The sequence below is a fragment of the Panthera tigris genome, chromosome A2 (genome assembly GCF_018350195.1).
Source record: "Panthera tigris isolate Pti1 chromosome A2, P.tigris_Pti1_mat1.1, whole genome shotgun sequence".
In the NCBI taxonomy this organism is placed as follows: Eukaryota; Metazoa; Chordata; class Mammalia; order Carnivora; family Felidae; genus Panthera; species Panthera tigris.
Window position 1 is genome coordinate 5051483 of NC_056661.1, and position 14959 is coordinate 5066441.

General features: G+C 51.6%; 1 protein-coding gene across 5 annotated transcripts in view; it reads left to right on the forward strand.

Moving 5' to 3' along the window:
- The first annotated feature begins 961 nt into the window (after positions 1-961).
- Positions 962-14959, forward strand: part of VAV1 (vav guanine nucleotide exchange factor 1) — a 47330-nt gene continuing 33332 nt past the window's right edge. For 4 of the 5 annotated variants that reach the window (XM_042977968.1, XM_042977969.1, XM_042977970.1 and 1 more), the window contains exon 1: positions 962-1255. In XM_042977968.1, the coding sequence (XP_042833902.1) occupies positions 1052-1255 (204 nt within the window). In that variant the 5' untranslated portion in view covers positions 962-1051. Of the gene's footprint in view, positions 1256-6379; positions 6900-14959 lie in introns of those variants that run through there. The other variant, XM_042977971.1, reaches the window with a different exon arrangement.

The window sequence follows — 14959 nt, forward strand, 5'->3', positions numbered from 1 at the left end:
AAACGTCAGAGGTGGAGCCAAAAAAAAAAAAAAAAAAAAAGCTTCCGACCATTCATTTATTCATTCAAGAAAGTTTTATAGCGCGTGTATATGTGCCAGGTGCTGGGAACAAATGAGACACATTTCTAAATAGACAACAAAGAAACAAATGTATAAAATGTCAGGTTTGGTCAGGTTTGTCGGATGGTGGTCAGGGCTTAACGCGGGGAAGTGGGAAAGAAAGGCTGTGATTTAAAATGGAGAGATTTGGGAAGATTTCCTAAGAGGGTGACATGGAGTAAAGAACTGCTGGGGCCGGGGAGCTAGCCATGAAGTTGCTTGCCTAAGGCAGGGGGAGCAGCATGTGCAAAGGGCCTGTGGCAGGATTTGGAGGCAAAATTCTGCGGTGGCCTGAAGTGTTGGAGAAACAGTGAGGAGGCCTGCGTGGCCGGGGCAGGCTGACTGAGGGAAAGTGGTGAGTGGGAGACATGAGGGCAAGGAGGGGTACAGGGATGTGTCATGTGGGGCCTCGTTGGCTGCAGGGAGGTGGGCTGTCAGAAGGGGGCATCACGACTTGACCCGGGTGCTCACAGGTGTGCTCCTCTGTGGGGAGGATAGACTGTGGGGGGGGGGGGCAAGGTGGGGAGCCTGGGGACCAGGGTGGAGGGGGAATGTGTTGATTCAAGCTAGGATGTTGGGGGGCCAAGCCAGAGTGGAGGCAGAAGAGAGAGGGTTCAGAAGAGAGCAGATTTTGAGTATTTTGCCCCGGGGGGGGGGGGGTTACTGCTCGTGGGTTGGATGTGGCGGAAGGCATCAGGCCTCAGGAGCTCCAGCGGCAGCCCCCCACTCCTAGGTGCGTTGTGTTGAGCGGGAAAAGAGTCCTGTACAGGGGAGGCCGGACTGCTGATGCTCCCGCCTCTCCCCGCCCCGCCCCCCCCCCCATGGCTCCTCCTCCTCTACCCCCTCCGGGGCGACAGTTACAGGCAAAGAGGAAGTGGTAGCCGGCTAGCATAGGCAGGCAGGCAGGCGGTGGAGGCCGCGAGGGCGCGGGCCGCCCGGCGAGGCAGCAACCATGGAGCTGTGGCGCCAGTGCACCCACTGGCTGATCCAGTGCCGGGTGCTGCCCCCCAGCCACCGCGTGACCTGGGATGGGGCCCAGGTGTGCGAGCTGGCACAGGCCCTGCGGGATGGCGTCCTTCTGTGCCAGCTGCTCAACAACCTGCTGCCCCACGCCATCAACCTGCGTGAGGTCAACCTGCGCCCGCAGATGTCTCAGGTGAGCCAAGGGCTGGGAGTGGGGGGGTGCACCGTGGGCTGGCACCGGGAGGGGTAAGGCACTGAAACTCTGGGCTTGTGATGTGGACGGGAATATACTCCCAGCTCTGGGGCTGGCGTGGAGGGGAGGATGGGGGGCGGCTGGAGGGGGCGGTAAACTCTGAGATTCTGGGGTATTTCACCCAAGGTTAACAGGAGTGGGTTAACAGGCTCTGAGTTAGTGCACGTCCAGGCTGAGAACTAGCAAACTCGGGGTTAACGCTCTCGGGTCCCGGACTGAGTCCACTGAGGTTCAAGCCCCAGGTGGGGCTGTGTGGGGGTTATCGAGGGACACCTGGGAACCCCCAGGTGTCCAATGGGGTGCCTGAGGTTTTGGCCTCCTTTGACATCCCCCCCACTTCTGCCTATGGGGGAGGGGCCTCCACCAACTTCTTCCCCCACATGTGTCTCCTCCTCCTGGGCCTGGGCCCCTTCCTTCCCCTCACATCTTCTTCCCCTTCGCTTCCTGCCTGGGCCTGGGGCGTTTGGGGCGCATGGGGTGGGTGGGGGGCTGTGGGCCCCTGGGCTCTGGTCTTCCTAGCTCTCTCCATCCCTAGGTGGCATTGAGAAAAGCCCCTGGTCCTGAGCCCGAGAGTGGATCCTGGGGTTTTGGAGCCTAGAAACAGCTGCCCTTTCTCTGTAGGGCTTTCTGCAAGGGCCCAGGTCCGGGGAGGGTGGATGGACTGAGCTGGCCCTGCCAGGCTCAGGAAACATATTCAAATCCCTATTTGAATGTGGTGGGGGTGGAGGAGATAACGTGACTGGGGCCACTGTCTGTAGCACCTTCTCTGGGCCGCTGTGGTCTCCTGGGTGCGGGGTGGAGGCCGTGCGTGCTGGGGTCTGGGGGCTCTGGTTGCCTCACCTGCCCTGGGAGTCTGAGGGGACCCTGGCCTCTGGCCCTCAGGCTCCACTCTGGAATGAAACCTTTGTGCCGGGATCTGTGCATTGTTTCATTGTTCTGGGGCCTTTTCTCTGGTCCGAGAGGCCATGTGCGGATGCTAGGGTAGTGGGCCCATGGCGGGGGAGGAGGGGCGGGTCCCTGGGGGCATTCCCCAGGGACAGGGCCATGGGGTGGGAGAGGTGGGTGGCCCACCCTCCTTGGCCTAGGCAGGGCTTCCTGTAAGGGTGAGGGAACTCCTGAGGCCCAGCCCCTCTGGCCACAGGCCATCCCAGATTTGCCTACATTTGCTTACCTCCCAGCTTCCAGCCAAACGTCCCCGTCTGGCCCCAGGCTGGCAGGCAGTCAGGGTCCCCAGTGAGGCTCTAACAACAGCTAATCAGGAAGTCGGTAGACTTGAGGATGAACTTCCACCCCTGCCTGCATCTTGCCTGCAGCTGGTTCCCCAGGGAAGGGCACGGGGACGTGGAGTTACTATCTAGGAGGGAGGCTGCGGGGGGCTGCAGGGATACAGCTTCTGTCTTTGTGCCGGGCCGTGCGGAGGACCCAGGCGTGGCCTTCCGGGTGCTCCCAGGCTGGGAGACACAGACACCCCTAGCCCTGTGTTGTCAGGACTGGGACAGAGGGAGAAACCTCTGGGCTGGGGGCCCTTGAGGCAAAGGCAAGACATTGCCTGGTGATGTCAGGCTTTATACAAGAGGGGACATTTGTGTGATGTTTTGCAGCATGAGTAGGAGTTCTCTCATTGCTCTGGCTTCCTGTGCCCAGCTGTGTCAGGCCCCAGGCTGCACAAGGGGGTCCCCCAATCCTCCCCATCTGGAGCTCTGTGCCTTCCTGCCCCCTGCTCATCTCGTCTCCCCTCGAAGCTCAGCCCTGTGCGCTGTTCCTAGCAGGGATGTGTGCAGGAAGCTAAAAGGTGGCTCCAGTAAGGTGGAGGGAGGTGAGGTGCCACATGAATAGAGCAGGGCCCCGTCTGTCAACTGATATAAGCTGGGGATGTGGACTGCCTGTGGGATGTGGCAGTGGCATTTGGGATACAGAAGGGCGAAGGGCAGAGGGAGAAACGGGGAGGGGTGGGGATGCTCCTGGGCTGAGCGGCTGGCTGCAATTTGGATACTTCTCCGTTTCTCTCTTTTCCTCTTCACAGTTACTCTGCTTTTTCTCGGTTGTTTCCAGGGAAGAGGGCTGAAAGAGGGCATTCACTCATCACCAGTTACAATGTATGTCAGGCCTCTTCTTGGTGCTGAGACACACACACAGAGAGCCCTGTCGCTGAGGAGCCCGAATTGCAGTGGGCGAGACCGACAATGTCTAACTTGTGGGGAGGGGAGGGACAAAACAAAGCAGGGGAGGGAGCGTGGGAGTGTGCGGGTCACGCTTTTGAATAGGGGGTCCCGGAGGCCTCGCTGGTAAGGTGACATTTGAGCAGAGCCCTGGGGAAAGTGAGGGAATGAGCCTTGTGAATTCCGGGACACAGTGCTCCTGGCAGGGGTGCGGCCAGTGCAAAGGCCCTGAGGTGAGAGCTTGTGGGTGCCCACAGAGTCTGGTGGGAGTGGTTCATGACTGAGGTCGGACCAGGGGGAGTCTCTAAGCTGGATGGTCCCTCTGAGATCTGAGGCCGAGACAGGATCATATCCTCATAGATGGCACACTGAGCCGCAGACAGCCTAACTCAGCTCCTTCCTCTGGGAGTCTGGGTGGCAGAGATGAAAGTGTAAGGCCAAGGGAGTGGGGAGGGAGGGATGAATGTGACAGTCATTGTGGGAAAGACCCGCCAGGGCACGGGAGCTGATTAGACCTGGCAGGAACAGGTGCTGGGCCCTGGATGATGTCAAGGTCCCCAGCCTGTGAATGCCCCGGTCACTGGCAAGGCAGTGGAGAGGGCAGGAGAGTTAGAATAGGGCCTCAGCTCGAGGGAGGTGGCTCTGAGGGGCCAGAGTTCAAATTCTGACGCACCACTTCCTGGCTTCACCTCTCTGAGCCTCAGTTTCCCCATCTGTGAAACATGGGTACAAATGGCACCTTTATTGGGAGGACGGTTGTACTATGTCAGCACTGCTTAGCACAGTCTGTGACACCTGAAAACGCCTGATAAACTGTCTGTTTAGGAAGGACGGGGGGGTAGCAGGAGGGTGGGTAGCATAATGGCAAGCAGGAATTTGGGTTGGGGTAGTATTTCTCAGCTGGGCTGATTTTGCCCCCCCAGGGCATTTGGCAATGTCTGGACACGTTTTTGGCCCCATCATATCTAGGAGATGCTACTGAAATGTGGGTAGGTATCAGGGATGCCGCTCAGTATCCTACACAGCAGAGAATGATCTCCCCGAACATCAATAGTGCTGAGGTTGAGGGGCGCCTGGGTGGCTCAGTCGGTTGAGCATCCGACTTTCGATTTTGGCTCAGGTCATGATTCCAGGGTTGTGGGATCGAGCCCCGCGTCCACTCAGTGTGGAGCCTGCTTGAGATTCTCTCTCTCTTTCTTTTTCTCTCTCCCCCTCTGCCCCTCTTCTGCTCATTTTCCCTCTCTCTCTCTCTCTCTCTCTCTCTCTCTCTCTCTCTCTCAAACGAAAAACCAATTGAAAATAGTACCAAGGTTGAGAAATCCTATGCTAGGGGACAGAGAGCCTGCAAAAGTCTTTAAAATATTTGGTTAAATAATACATTCATATGGTTCAAATATTAAAACACATAAAAAGGTGCACAGGGAAAAGTTTAACTTCTAGTCCTGTCCCTCAGATACCCAGCTCCTTCCTTTCCTCATAAGTAACTTTTTTCTTTTTTAAGTTGACTGTATATCCTTCCAGAATTTCTTTATTGCAAACATGGGCAACTAGAAATGTAGGTTCTTATTTCCTACCCTACTCCCTTAACTTGAAAGATGGTACATACAACTGGTTCCTTTATATCGTCTTGGGAATCTTTCCAAATCAATATAGAGAGAGTGTCCTCATTCAAAAAAAAAAAAAAATGACTGTATGATATGCCGGATAATCCATTTGTTAAACAAATTACTTCTGTTGAGCTAACTCTGTGCCAAGCATTAGTCCAAACCAGGGGCCAGCAAACTATAGTCCAACAGCGGAATCTGGACCACAGCATGTTTTTATAAATAAAGTTTTACTGGCACGCAGCCATCCCCACTGATGCGTGTATATATCGTCTATGGCTGCTTTCCAGCTGCAGCTATGGAGTTGAGCAGTCGCCCCAGAGACTGTCCTCCCTGTGGAGCTGGAAATATTTACTATACAGAACTTTGTAGAAACAGTTTGCAGATCCCTGTTCTAAGCAGTTTTTACATTTGTTTAATTCTCACAACACCCTATTAGGTGTAACTATCCTCATTTTTCACATGAGTGATGGAGGCACAGAGATGTTGAGTAACGTGCTGCAGGGCACCCAGCTTGGAAGCGGCAGACTTGGGGACTGGAACCGTGGGCAGCCCGGTCCTGGGGTTCTTGCTGTCCGGAGTCGCCCTAAAATGCCTCTGTCCCACTGCTCAGCTGGGTGATCATTTATTTGATCATCCTTTCTCTCAGTGGCCACTTGGATGGTACGAGGCTTTCGTTATGATACATTTACTGCAGCCATTAACCTTGTCCACGAATCGCTTTTTGCAGACTCCACCCTGTGACCTTGGGCATGTTACCTAACCTGTCCGTGCCTCAGTTTCCTCATCTGTAAAATGGGGATAATAAATCCCTATCTTTAAGCATCGTTGTGACAGGTAATGGATTACTCTAAAGAACGTACAAAAGTCCCTGGCTACGTAGAAATCTTACTATTGCTGCCATACACATGAGCACGTACATTCATGGCATACGTTCTCAGAAGGACTTGCCGGCCCAACGTGTGTGAGCCTTAGTGTTTCTGGCACATATGGCCAAGCTGTTCTCCATATGGGATTGTTCCCCTGTGGACTGTTCTAATTACATTACCACTAGCAAAGCATAAGAGTGCTTACTGTCCTTCATCTTGCCACAGACTGTTCTCTTGTTAAGCTTTTGGAGCTTTGCCAACTTAATGGGTGATAAAGCTCACTATAGATCAATTCACATTTCTCTTATTCTGAGTGAGGTTGAACCTCTTCCTTTGTCTAAGAGCTATTTCTCTCTTCTCTCGGCAAAGTGGTATCTGTTCATTTCATTTGCCCATTTTTTTTTCTCCTTCTGGGACCGTTTCCCTTTTTTTCTTATTGATTTTTAGAAACTCTTTACATATTAAGCTGGCTTGAATTTCAAGTCAGGTACTTACTACCTTTGTGATCTTGAAGGAAAAAAAAATGTTGCTTAACCTGTCTGAGGTTGTCTGTTGTCTTATCTATAAAGTGGGATGTGAATAGCACCTTTAAGGCTTGGGTGAGCCTTAAATGTGATAGGTTAAGTTAAATTCCTTATTAATGTGATTGATGTGCTGAATTTAGCAAATGCTAAAATGGTGGAGGCACGCTTTTGGTTAATTTGATTTCAGTCAGTCTGAGTTGGCTGTACGATGTGGCGTAAGTCAGCGTGTGTGATGTTAGCTGCTGTAACAAACTGTTCACTTCGGTGGCAATAAGAGTTTACTTCTTGCTGACATCACAATCCAGTTTGGGTCAACTGGGAGCTTAAGAGGGTGGCTCTTCTTTACAAAGTCCCTGTAGCACCTGGGCTCTCCCCATCCCATGGCCCTTCTCTCCCTGAAGCCCTTGGAGCCGTCTCTATCCCAGAAGGTAGGGGGGAGGAGTGTGAGGAGGGAACCCATGAGAGGCCGTCATGGGCCAGGCCCAGAAGTGGTGCTGTCGCCTCCATTCTTGTTCCATTGGCCAGAACTCCATCACATGGCCCCCTCCAACTGCAAGAGAGGCTGAAAATGGTCTGGCTGGGAGCCAGAGAGGATAGGAAATGGGTTGGGTGGACATAGAAAAGTCAATGTCGTAGAACCCCGGAGTGATGCCTCGCTGCCTTCAGAGATGCAGGTCTGGAGGGGTTGGCCTGGAGGAGTCCATGGTGGGAAAAGGAATAAGGAGGGCCTGAACCAAAGCCACAGGGGAGGGATCCAGCTAGGGATGGAGAAGCCTGGGTGGGAGAAAATTGCAGCAAAGTAGGTTGGGTTGGGTTGACCAGAAGATCTTATCTGAAGATATCTACTACGGCTGATGGGGCTGGAAGTCTGGGAGCGTCAACATTTGGTATTGTGCCTTCTCTTCTAACGTTTTATTCTGTGTACTGACCTCCTTCTGGGTCTAGTACTGGGAAATGTCACCCTTCAGGACTTTCTTTCCTCACTCTATTCCAGCCACAAGAGCCTCCTTGCTGTTCCCAGAACCCACCAAGCCCCATCCAGTCTCAGGGCCTTTGCATGTCTGTTCTCTCTCTTGTTTTATTTTTTTCCGTAGCACTTACCGCCCTCTGACTTACATAGATTTTATTTGTTTGTTTATTATCCACTTCCCCCCACTGGATGTCAGGGAAAGGCTTTTTGTCTGTTTGGTTCACAGCTGCGTCCCTGTGCCTAGAACAGCACCTGGCACATAGTAGGTGCTCAATAAATATTTACTGACTATTCATTCATCTGTTCATTGTCCCTTTCATACAGGAACAGCAAACTATCACTTATCAGGTGGCTGCCTCATTTCAGAAACAAAATTTAATTGACACAACAAATCACACATCTATGGACGTTTTGTCTGGGGCTGATTTCATGATATGACTAGTCATGACAAAGACACGAAGCCAAAAAAAAAAAAATTACTATCTGTCTCTTTACAGAGTTTTCCAATTGATCCCTGATATAATGGGTATTTGTTGAGTGCTTACTTATTATTGGTTAGTGGTAGTGGTTTAGCAGTGGTTAAGAATGGATTGCTTGGGATCAGTCCAGCTTCTACTCGTTCCTAGTTATGTGACTTTGGGCAAGTGTCAAGGCCTCTTCTGCCTTTGGTTTTCTCATCTATAAAATGGGAAAAATGATGATGATGCTAGTGATAACAATAATGACACCACCCACATCATAGACATTTCCTTTTATTAGGCCATGTGCAGGATGATAGAGAATTCCATGGTGAACGAGACACAGACCCTCATGCAGCTCTTTGAAGTAGACTAGGAAATGGGCAGTTACAAAGGAGCGGAGCACAGTCCATGATGGGTGGGTGGAGCCCAGGGCATTGTGGGCGCAGAGAGGAGGAGACCCCCCAGAAGCAATCAGGGTAGGCCTCCTGGAGGAGGAGACATGCCGATTGAGTGTGGGAGGTTGGGGCATATTTGAGGAGCCAAAATAAGTTCTGTTTGTCTCCCTTGTTAACACTAATGGCCAGGAAGTGGGCAGAACCTGAGGCTGTGTTGGGTGGGCATAGCTGAGCTCCTAAAGACCTCACCACAATGCAGAGATGAACTGTCGCCCTTTGATAGCAGGGATGGTGTTCTGAGACCTGGACTTTAGGAGGAACTTGGGGGTCAGGTCCCCTGGGGAAGAAATAAGGGATGTTCAGTCGGAGAAGTTTGAAATTTGAGGAAATTCTGAGCTCAGTCTGCAGAAATTTTCACCAAGAGTTTTAGACCTTGTGACAGAAAACCCCACTGAAACTGGCTTAGTAAAAAATCGGATTTATTAGCTCCCATAAGTGAAAAGCTTGGGAGAAAACGTCTTCAGGTCCAGCTGGATCCAGAGGCTCTGACAGTCTCAGGAACCCCTCCCCGCCCCCATCTCTTGGCTCTGCTGTCTTGTGAGTGTTTTCCTGCATTCTCGGCCATTCTTTCCCCTCATCGTGGTGGGCAAGGATGCCCAGCCGCTCCAAGCGTATTGCCTGCAGTTCTGTGTGCAGTGGAAAATGGGCACTCAAGCCCAGTCTATGCTTCATTGGACGGGATTTCTTTGCGGGGGCGGGGGTGTGTGTGTCACGTGTCTGTTCCAAACCAATTGTTGCGGTTGGTGGAATACAGTGTTCTGATTGGCTGGGTTGGAGTCACACACCCATTCCAGCAGCTGGGGAGGAGGGGTCCCCACCCAAAGGAGCAAGATTAGGAGGAGGGGGCATGGTTCCACAGGGGACACTGAGGGTCTGCTGGCAGAAGAAGGGGGGGGGTAGATGTCAGGAGGCCCCCCACGTTTATATTGGCTTCAAGTACTAACTTCAGCACAGATCTTCACCGTTGACATTGGAAGCTGCATCTTTCTCTGTCCTGAGGGCTGCCTTGTGCATTGCAGGATGTTTGGAGGCATCCCTGACCTCCACCCGCCCCATGTAGCACCCTCTCCCCTGCAGTTGTGACAACAAAGTGTCTGCAGACAATGTCCAATGTCAAAGTGTCCAAAACAGAAACTCTGTTTTGGAGGGAGTGAGCTTCCTGTCTTGGGGAGGGTCCAAAGAGACGTGTATGAACAATTACTGTCTGAGGACAGTAAAGAAGAGATTGTGAGCTTCTTTGAGTTAGAATAATCATTTATTTTAGTATCAGCCACAGGCTCTGTGCTGAGCGCAGGGCTTATGGGACGGGACACAACAGATACACTCACTGCTCTCCGGCGTTCATGGCCTTGTGGGGGAGAAGGGTAGTGTACTTGTTTCCTGTGGCTGCCCTAATAAAGGATCGCAAACTGGGTGGCTTAAAATAACAGAAACATATTGTCTCGTGGTTCTGGAGATTAGAGGTCTGAAACCAAGGTGTGGGCAGGGTCAAGCTCCTTCTGGAGCCTCTTGGGGGCAAACAGTTCCTTGCCTCTTCCAGCTTCTGGTGGCTCCAGGCGTTGCTTGGCTCCTGGCTGTGTCACTCCGTCTTCACAAGGTTGTCTCCCCTGCATCTGTGTATCTGTGGGTCTCCTCTGTGTATCTTGTGTATGGACACTTGTTGAAGGATTTAGTGCCCCCCTCCCCAGTAATCCAGGATGACCTCATGATCTCAAGATCCTTAACTACATCTTGCAAAGTCCTTTTATTATTATTGTTTTCCTGAATGATGTCACATTCATAGGTTCTACGCATCTGATGTCACATCTTTTGGGGAGGGCCAGCATTCAACCCACTATAGACAGTACACAAGAAAATCAACAAAATATTACAATAACGGCTGCAGACAAAATAGGCCAGGGGTCAAGTTGGAGAAGAGGAAAGGGTCATGCTTCTGGAGGGTGGTCAAGACAAGCTGAAAGCTGTAGGATAAGGAGCTAGTTCTGGGAAGAATGGGGGTGGGGGGGCAAATGCTGTGCAAAGGCCCCGTTGTGAGGAGGGTCTGAAGGAAGGTGAACGATGAAGGGAGAGAGCTGGGAATAAGATTTGGGAGGAAGGCACTTCACTGGCCTGGCTGTGGGTACGTGTGCAAAATTAAATGTGATGGGAAGTCCTTGGAGGGTTTAAGCAGACTGGTAGGTTAAAGGGGTCCTACTAGCTGCTCTGGGGGGGACCAGGCTGTAAGGGTGATAGAAATGGAAGTGAGGGGACATGGGCAGAGGGAGTCGATGGAGGTGTCCCACAGGGATGTGATGGTGCCATGGACTAGGACTTGGGACTAATGGATGGGCTCCCATTTTGGTGGTTGTGCCAATCAGAGTTTCTGATGGTCCAGATGGGGGAGGCGTAGAAGTGAACGAAAGGAGGCAAGATATTGTCTAAGCTTATAACTTAGGAACCTGCCCAAATGGGGACATTGTCTGCTAAGATGGGAAGGCTGGGGAGAGCCAGGTTTTGAGGAGTTCTGATGGGGCTGAGTTACCATGGAGAAGGAAGGCGGCATAGCCTAATGGTTAGTGCGGTGGGGAGTAGCTCTGTCCTCCCAGGGGACATTTGGCAATGCCTGAAGATATTTTTGGTTGTCACTACTGGAGGGAGTTGTGTGCTCCTGGCATCTAGTGGGTAAAGAACAAGGGTGCTGCTGATACCCTAACTGTCCTATAATCCCAGGGGCAAGGACTCTAGCTGCATGGGGGTCTGAGTTCCAGTCCTGACTGTGGGATCTTGGATGACTTACTGAAACTTTCCATGACTCAGTCTCCCCACTTTTCAAATGGGGGTCACAATAGCCCATGCCTTATAGGTCTGTCACAAGAATTAAGTGAGCATAATGGTTGTAAAGTCGTCACATGCCGCAAGCAGAACCTATTGTGATTGGTAAACAAACTCATTCGGGTGGATGAGATCATCTGGAGAGGGAGGGGGGAGGGAGAGAGAGAGAGAGAAGGAAAGGGGTCTGAGTCCCAGGGTGCAGCAGCATGGAGAGGTCAGGGAGAGGAGGAAGAAGCAGCCAAGGAGTCAGAAGAGAGCCAGTGACTCAGGAGGGAGGAAAGCCAGAAGGATGTAGTATCCAGAGGCCAAAAGAGGAAAGTGTACTCAGAATGATCCCCACCTGAGTACAGTGAGGTGTTGGTACTTGGAAAAGAACAGTTTTACTGAAGTGGATGGGAATAGTGTTGGAAAGTATAATAAATAACAACAATAGAAACAGGTCCGATGGATGGAGCCCTTACTATGTGCAAGTGTTGTCCAAAGTACGTAAAACTTATTACCTCCTTTGGTTTTCACAGCAAATCCATGGAGTAGGTGCCATTACGTTCAGGTTACCTCTTCTGTGAATCAGAGCACCCCAAACTTGATGACGTAGAACAACTATTTTAGAATTCTCACAGATTCTGTGAGTCAGGAATTCAAATGGAGTGTGGAGACGATGGTTTGTCAGCCCCACGATGAGAAGCCTTGAATGTCTGAGGGCTGGAATCAGCTGGAGTACCCTTCACTCACAGTCTGGGCTGGAGTGACTCAAGGCTGAGCTCAGCTGGGGCTGGTGACTGGAGCACTGGCATGCGGGCTCTCTGTGTGGCTTGGGCTCCCTCACAACATGGTGACTGGGTTTTGAGAAGGAGTGCGGAGAGACCAAGTGTTTCACAAGGTGGAAGCCGCTGACCTACTTGGAGACCACGTAGTGTCGCTTTGCTGCAGTCACCAAAACCGGCCTGGATTCCAGGGCAGGGGAATCAGACTCCACCCCCTGAGGGTGGTGTGACAAATCACACTGCAGAAGAGCTTGCTGCATGGGCGATATGTTTGTGGCCATCTTGGGAAAGCACAATCTGTTACTGATTATTAACCCTAGTCTCACAGATGAGGAAATGGAAACATGGAAAGTTTAAGTGAGTTGCCCAAGTTAACAAGTAGCTATGTTGGGATTTGAAACCCCAAACCTGTGACCACCATAAGCACTATATGAATATTGCCTCTCTGAAGGGACATATGAACCTTACAAGATAGTCCTGGCTTCAAATTTCTCGTTTTCTCAGTCAGGGTTTAGCCAGGAAAGCAGAAATCATCTTAGATCTTTCAGAGAGGATTTAATTCAGGGAATGGCTCATGGATGATGGGGGAGCTGAGCAGACAGATGGGGAATACTGAGGCAACACAGAGAGTGGCCACTAGGCTAGAGAAACAGTAGAAGAGGTGACGTGACTAGGATCCAGAGGCCAGAACCATGCAGGGGATCCAGGACGTTGCTCAAGAGCCATTATCATCAGGGAGCTGAGACCAGGAAGGAGACATATTTGTTGCTGTGAAGAGGCACAGCAAGAGAGGGAGAAATACCCTGGTTTCTCTTTCTCCCGCCCTCTGATTTCCTGCCTGGGCATCCCATTGGCTAAGCCTACCTGGAAGCCAGGGTGCAAAGGAGCCTGGGAAATGTAGTTCCCTTTGCTACAGAGTAGAGCAAATGGCAGACAGGGAATGGCTCTGAGAGCAAGCAGGCCAACGGTCCTCATAGTGACTGCCTCTTTGAGCTCAGTGTATTATCTCAACGGGAGCAGCTGCTACTGCTCTTTGCCTGAGAACAGACGAAATGCAGCGGTTTTAATTTGCAAGGCAGGGTCCTTTTTAGCTCTAATAGCTCTGGTGGTTTTGGAGTTCAGCTCAACCTTAGATCAAACCCAGATCTCCTTTCTTAGGATTCTCCACCAGCACACAGCTCATCAGCCTTCCTCTAGACAACCCATCAGAGATCTTCCTGCCGTCATAATGTCCCCGGCTTCCTCCAAGTCACCTCCAGTCCTGGTGGAACACCACAGCACCTTCATGGCTGCTCAGTGGATAGTGTGTTTCCAGAAATCCACCTGGGGTTGTCTGTCTTGTGCCTGTTTGTCCTGGGGGCTCGGAATGATCCCCACCTGAGTACAGCATCCAGCACCCCAAGAGATGTGCGGCTGTTCCCTTCAGTGTGCTCTGTGTTGGGGCATGGGACTGGGGGAATTGGGGGAAAGGCATCAATCATTTGTGCTTCCGTCTCAAGGACTCAGAGATATGGCCAAAGGGTGGGGTGCTTGGGGGACAAGCACCCGCCCCATTTTGATGGCACAGTTTTGCTCTCCAGTTTTGGCAGATCAGCACCTGATACTGCCCTTTGTTCACTCCCTCCCACTCCCCCTTTCTCATTCTGCTCCAGCCATAGTGGCCTCTGACCTCTTCTTCCTATGCACCAGGCAGCCTCCTGCCTCAGGGCTTTTGTCCTGGCTTGTCCCTCTGCAGGCAGGCACCCACCTGGATCATTCCATCCTTCAAGGCTTTGCACCGACATCACATTCTCAGTGAAGCCTCCCAGACCTCCTTATTTAAAACTGCACCCCTTCCTGGCATTTTCCATCCCTTTAATCCCACTTAGTTTTCTTCCTTAATACCTCCCCCCCTCCACATACGTATTCGTGTAACACTTTGGTTGTGTGTCTCCTTCTACCAGAGCGTCAGCCTCGCACAGGCAGGGGTGTGTATCCCTTTTGTTCACAGCTGTATCCCCAGCACCGGAATCAGTACCTGGGGCCTAGGTGATGCCCAATAAATATTTGTTGAATCAATGAAGGGGTGGTTGCAAAATTAAAGTGTTCTCTCATGTGACATCATCTGATCATATGTTATGTACCCTTTTAGTTTACTTCTTTTTTTAAAATATATTTATATATTATTTTATATATTTTATAAATTCTATAAATTAAATGTAGTTTATATGTTTATTTAGAGGGAGAGAGAGAGAGCATGAGCAGGCAAGGGGCGGGGAGAGGGAGAGAGAGGATCCCAAGCACGTTCCATGCTGTTAGTGTGGAGCCCGACGTGGGGCTCGAACTCACAAACCGTGAGATCCTGACCTGAGCAGAAATCAAGAGTCGGAGACTTCACTGGCTGAGCCACCCGGGGCGGGGGCGGGGGTTGGGGGGGCGGTAGTCTGCTTCTTTCACTCGGCACCTTCTTCTGCGATTTATTGCAGTGCCGTGTGCATCAGTCCTTCCTGCCTTATTCCTGAGTAGTATTCCAACGCACAGACGCCCCCCCCCCCCCCCCCACTTTGCTAATCCTTTCTCCCGTCGATGGACACTTTGGGTGGCCATGTTTTGGCTGCCACTGATATGGTTGCTATGAACGTTTGCTTTCATTTCTCTGTGTAAACGCCGTGGGGGTGGGGAGAATGCATCGCGTGGTAGGTGCAATGTCTAACCTTTTAAGAAACTGCCAAGCCATCCTTCCAACTTGGTGGTTCCGTTTGACATCCCAGCCCCCGGGGTGTGAGGGTCGCCTGGAGCGCTGCTCCTCCCTCTTCGCCACCCCTCGGTCCTTGGCTTTATCAGACACCTCTGCCATTTCACCAGATCCCTCCCGTGGCTCCCTGTCCTGGTTCCTGTGCTCACTCACCACTGCTGTAACGGTCTCATGTCGCTGTCTGTTCAGTGTCTGTCTCCCCACTAGACTGTAAGCTCTGTAGAGACGGGGTTCTGTCTGTGTTGGCCACCACCGGGTCCCAGGCCTTGGCACACAGTAGGCACTCAATACAT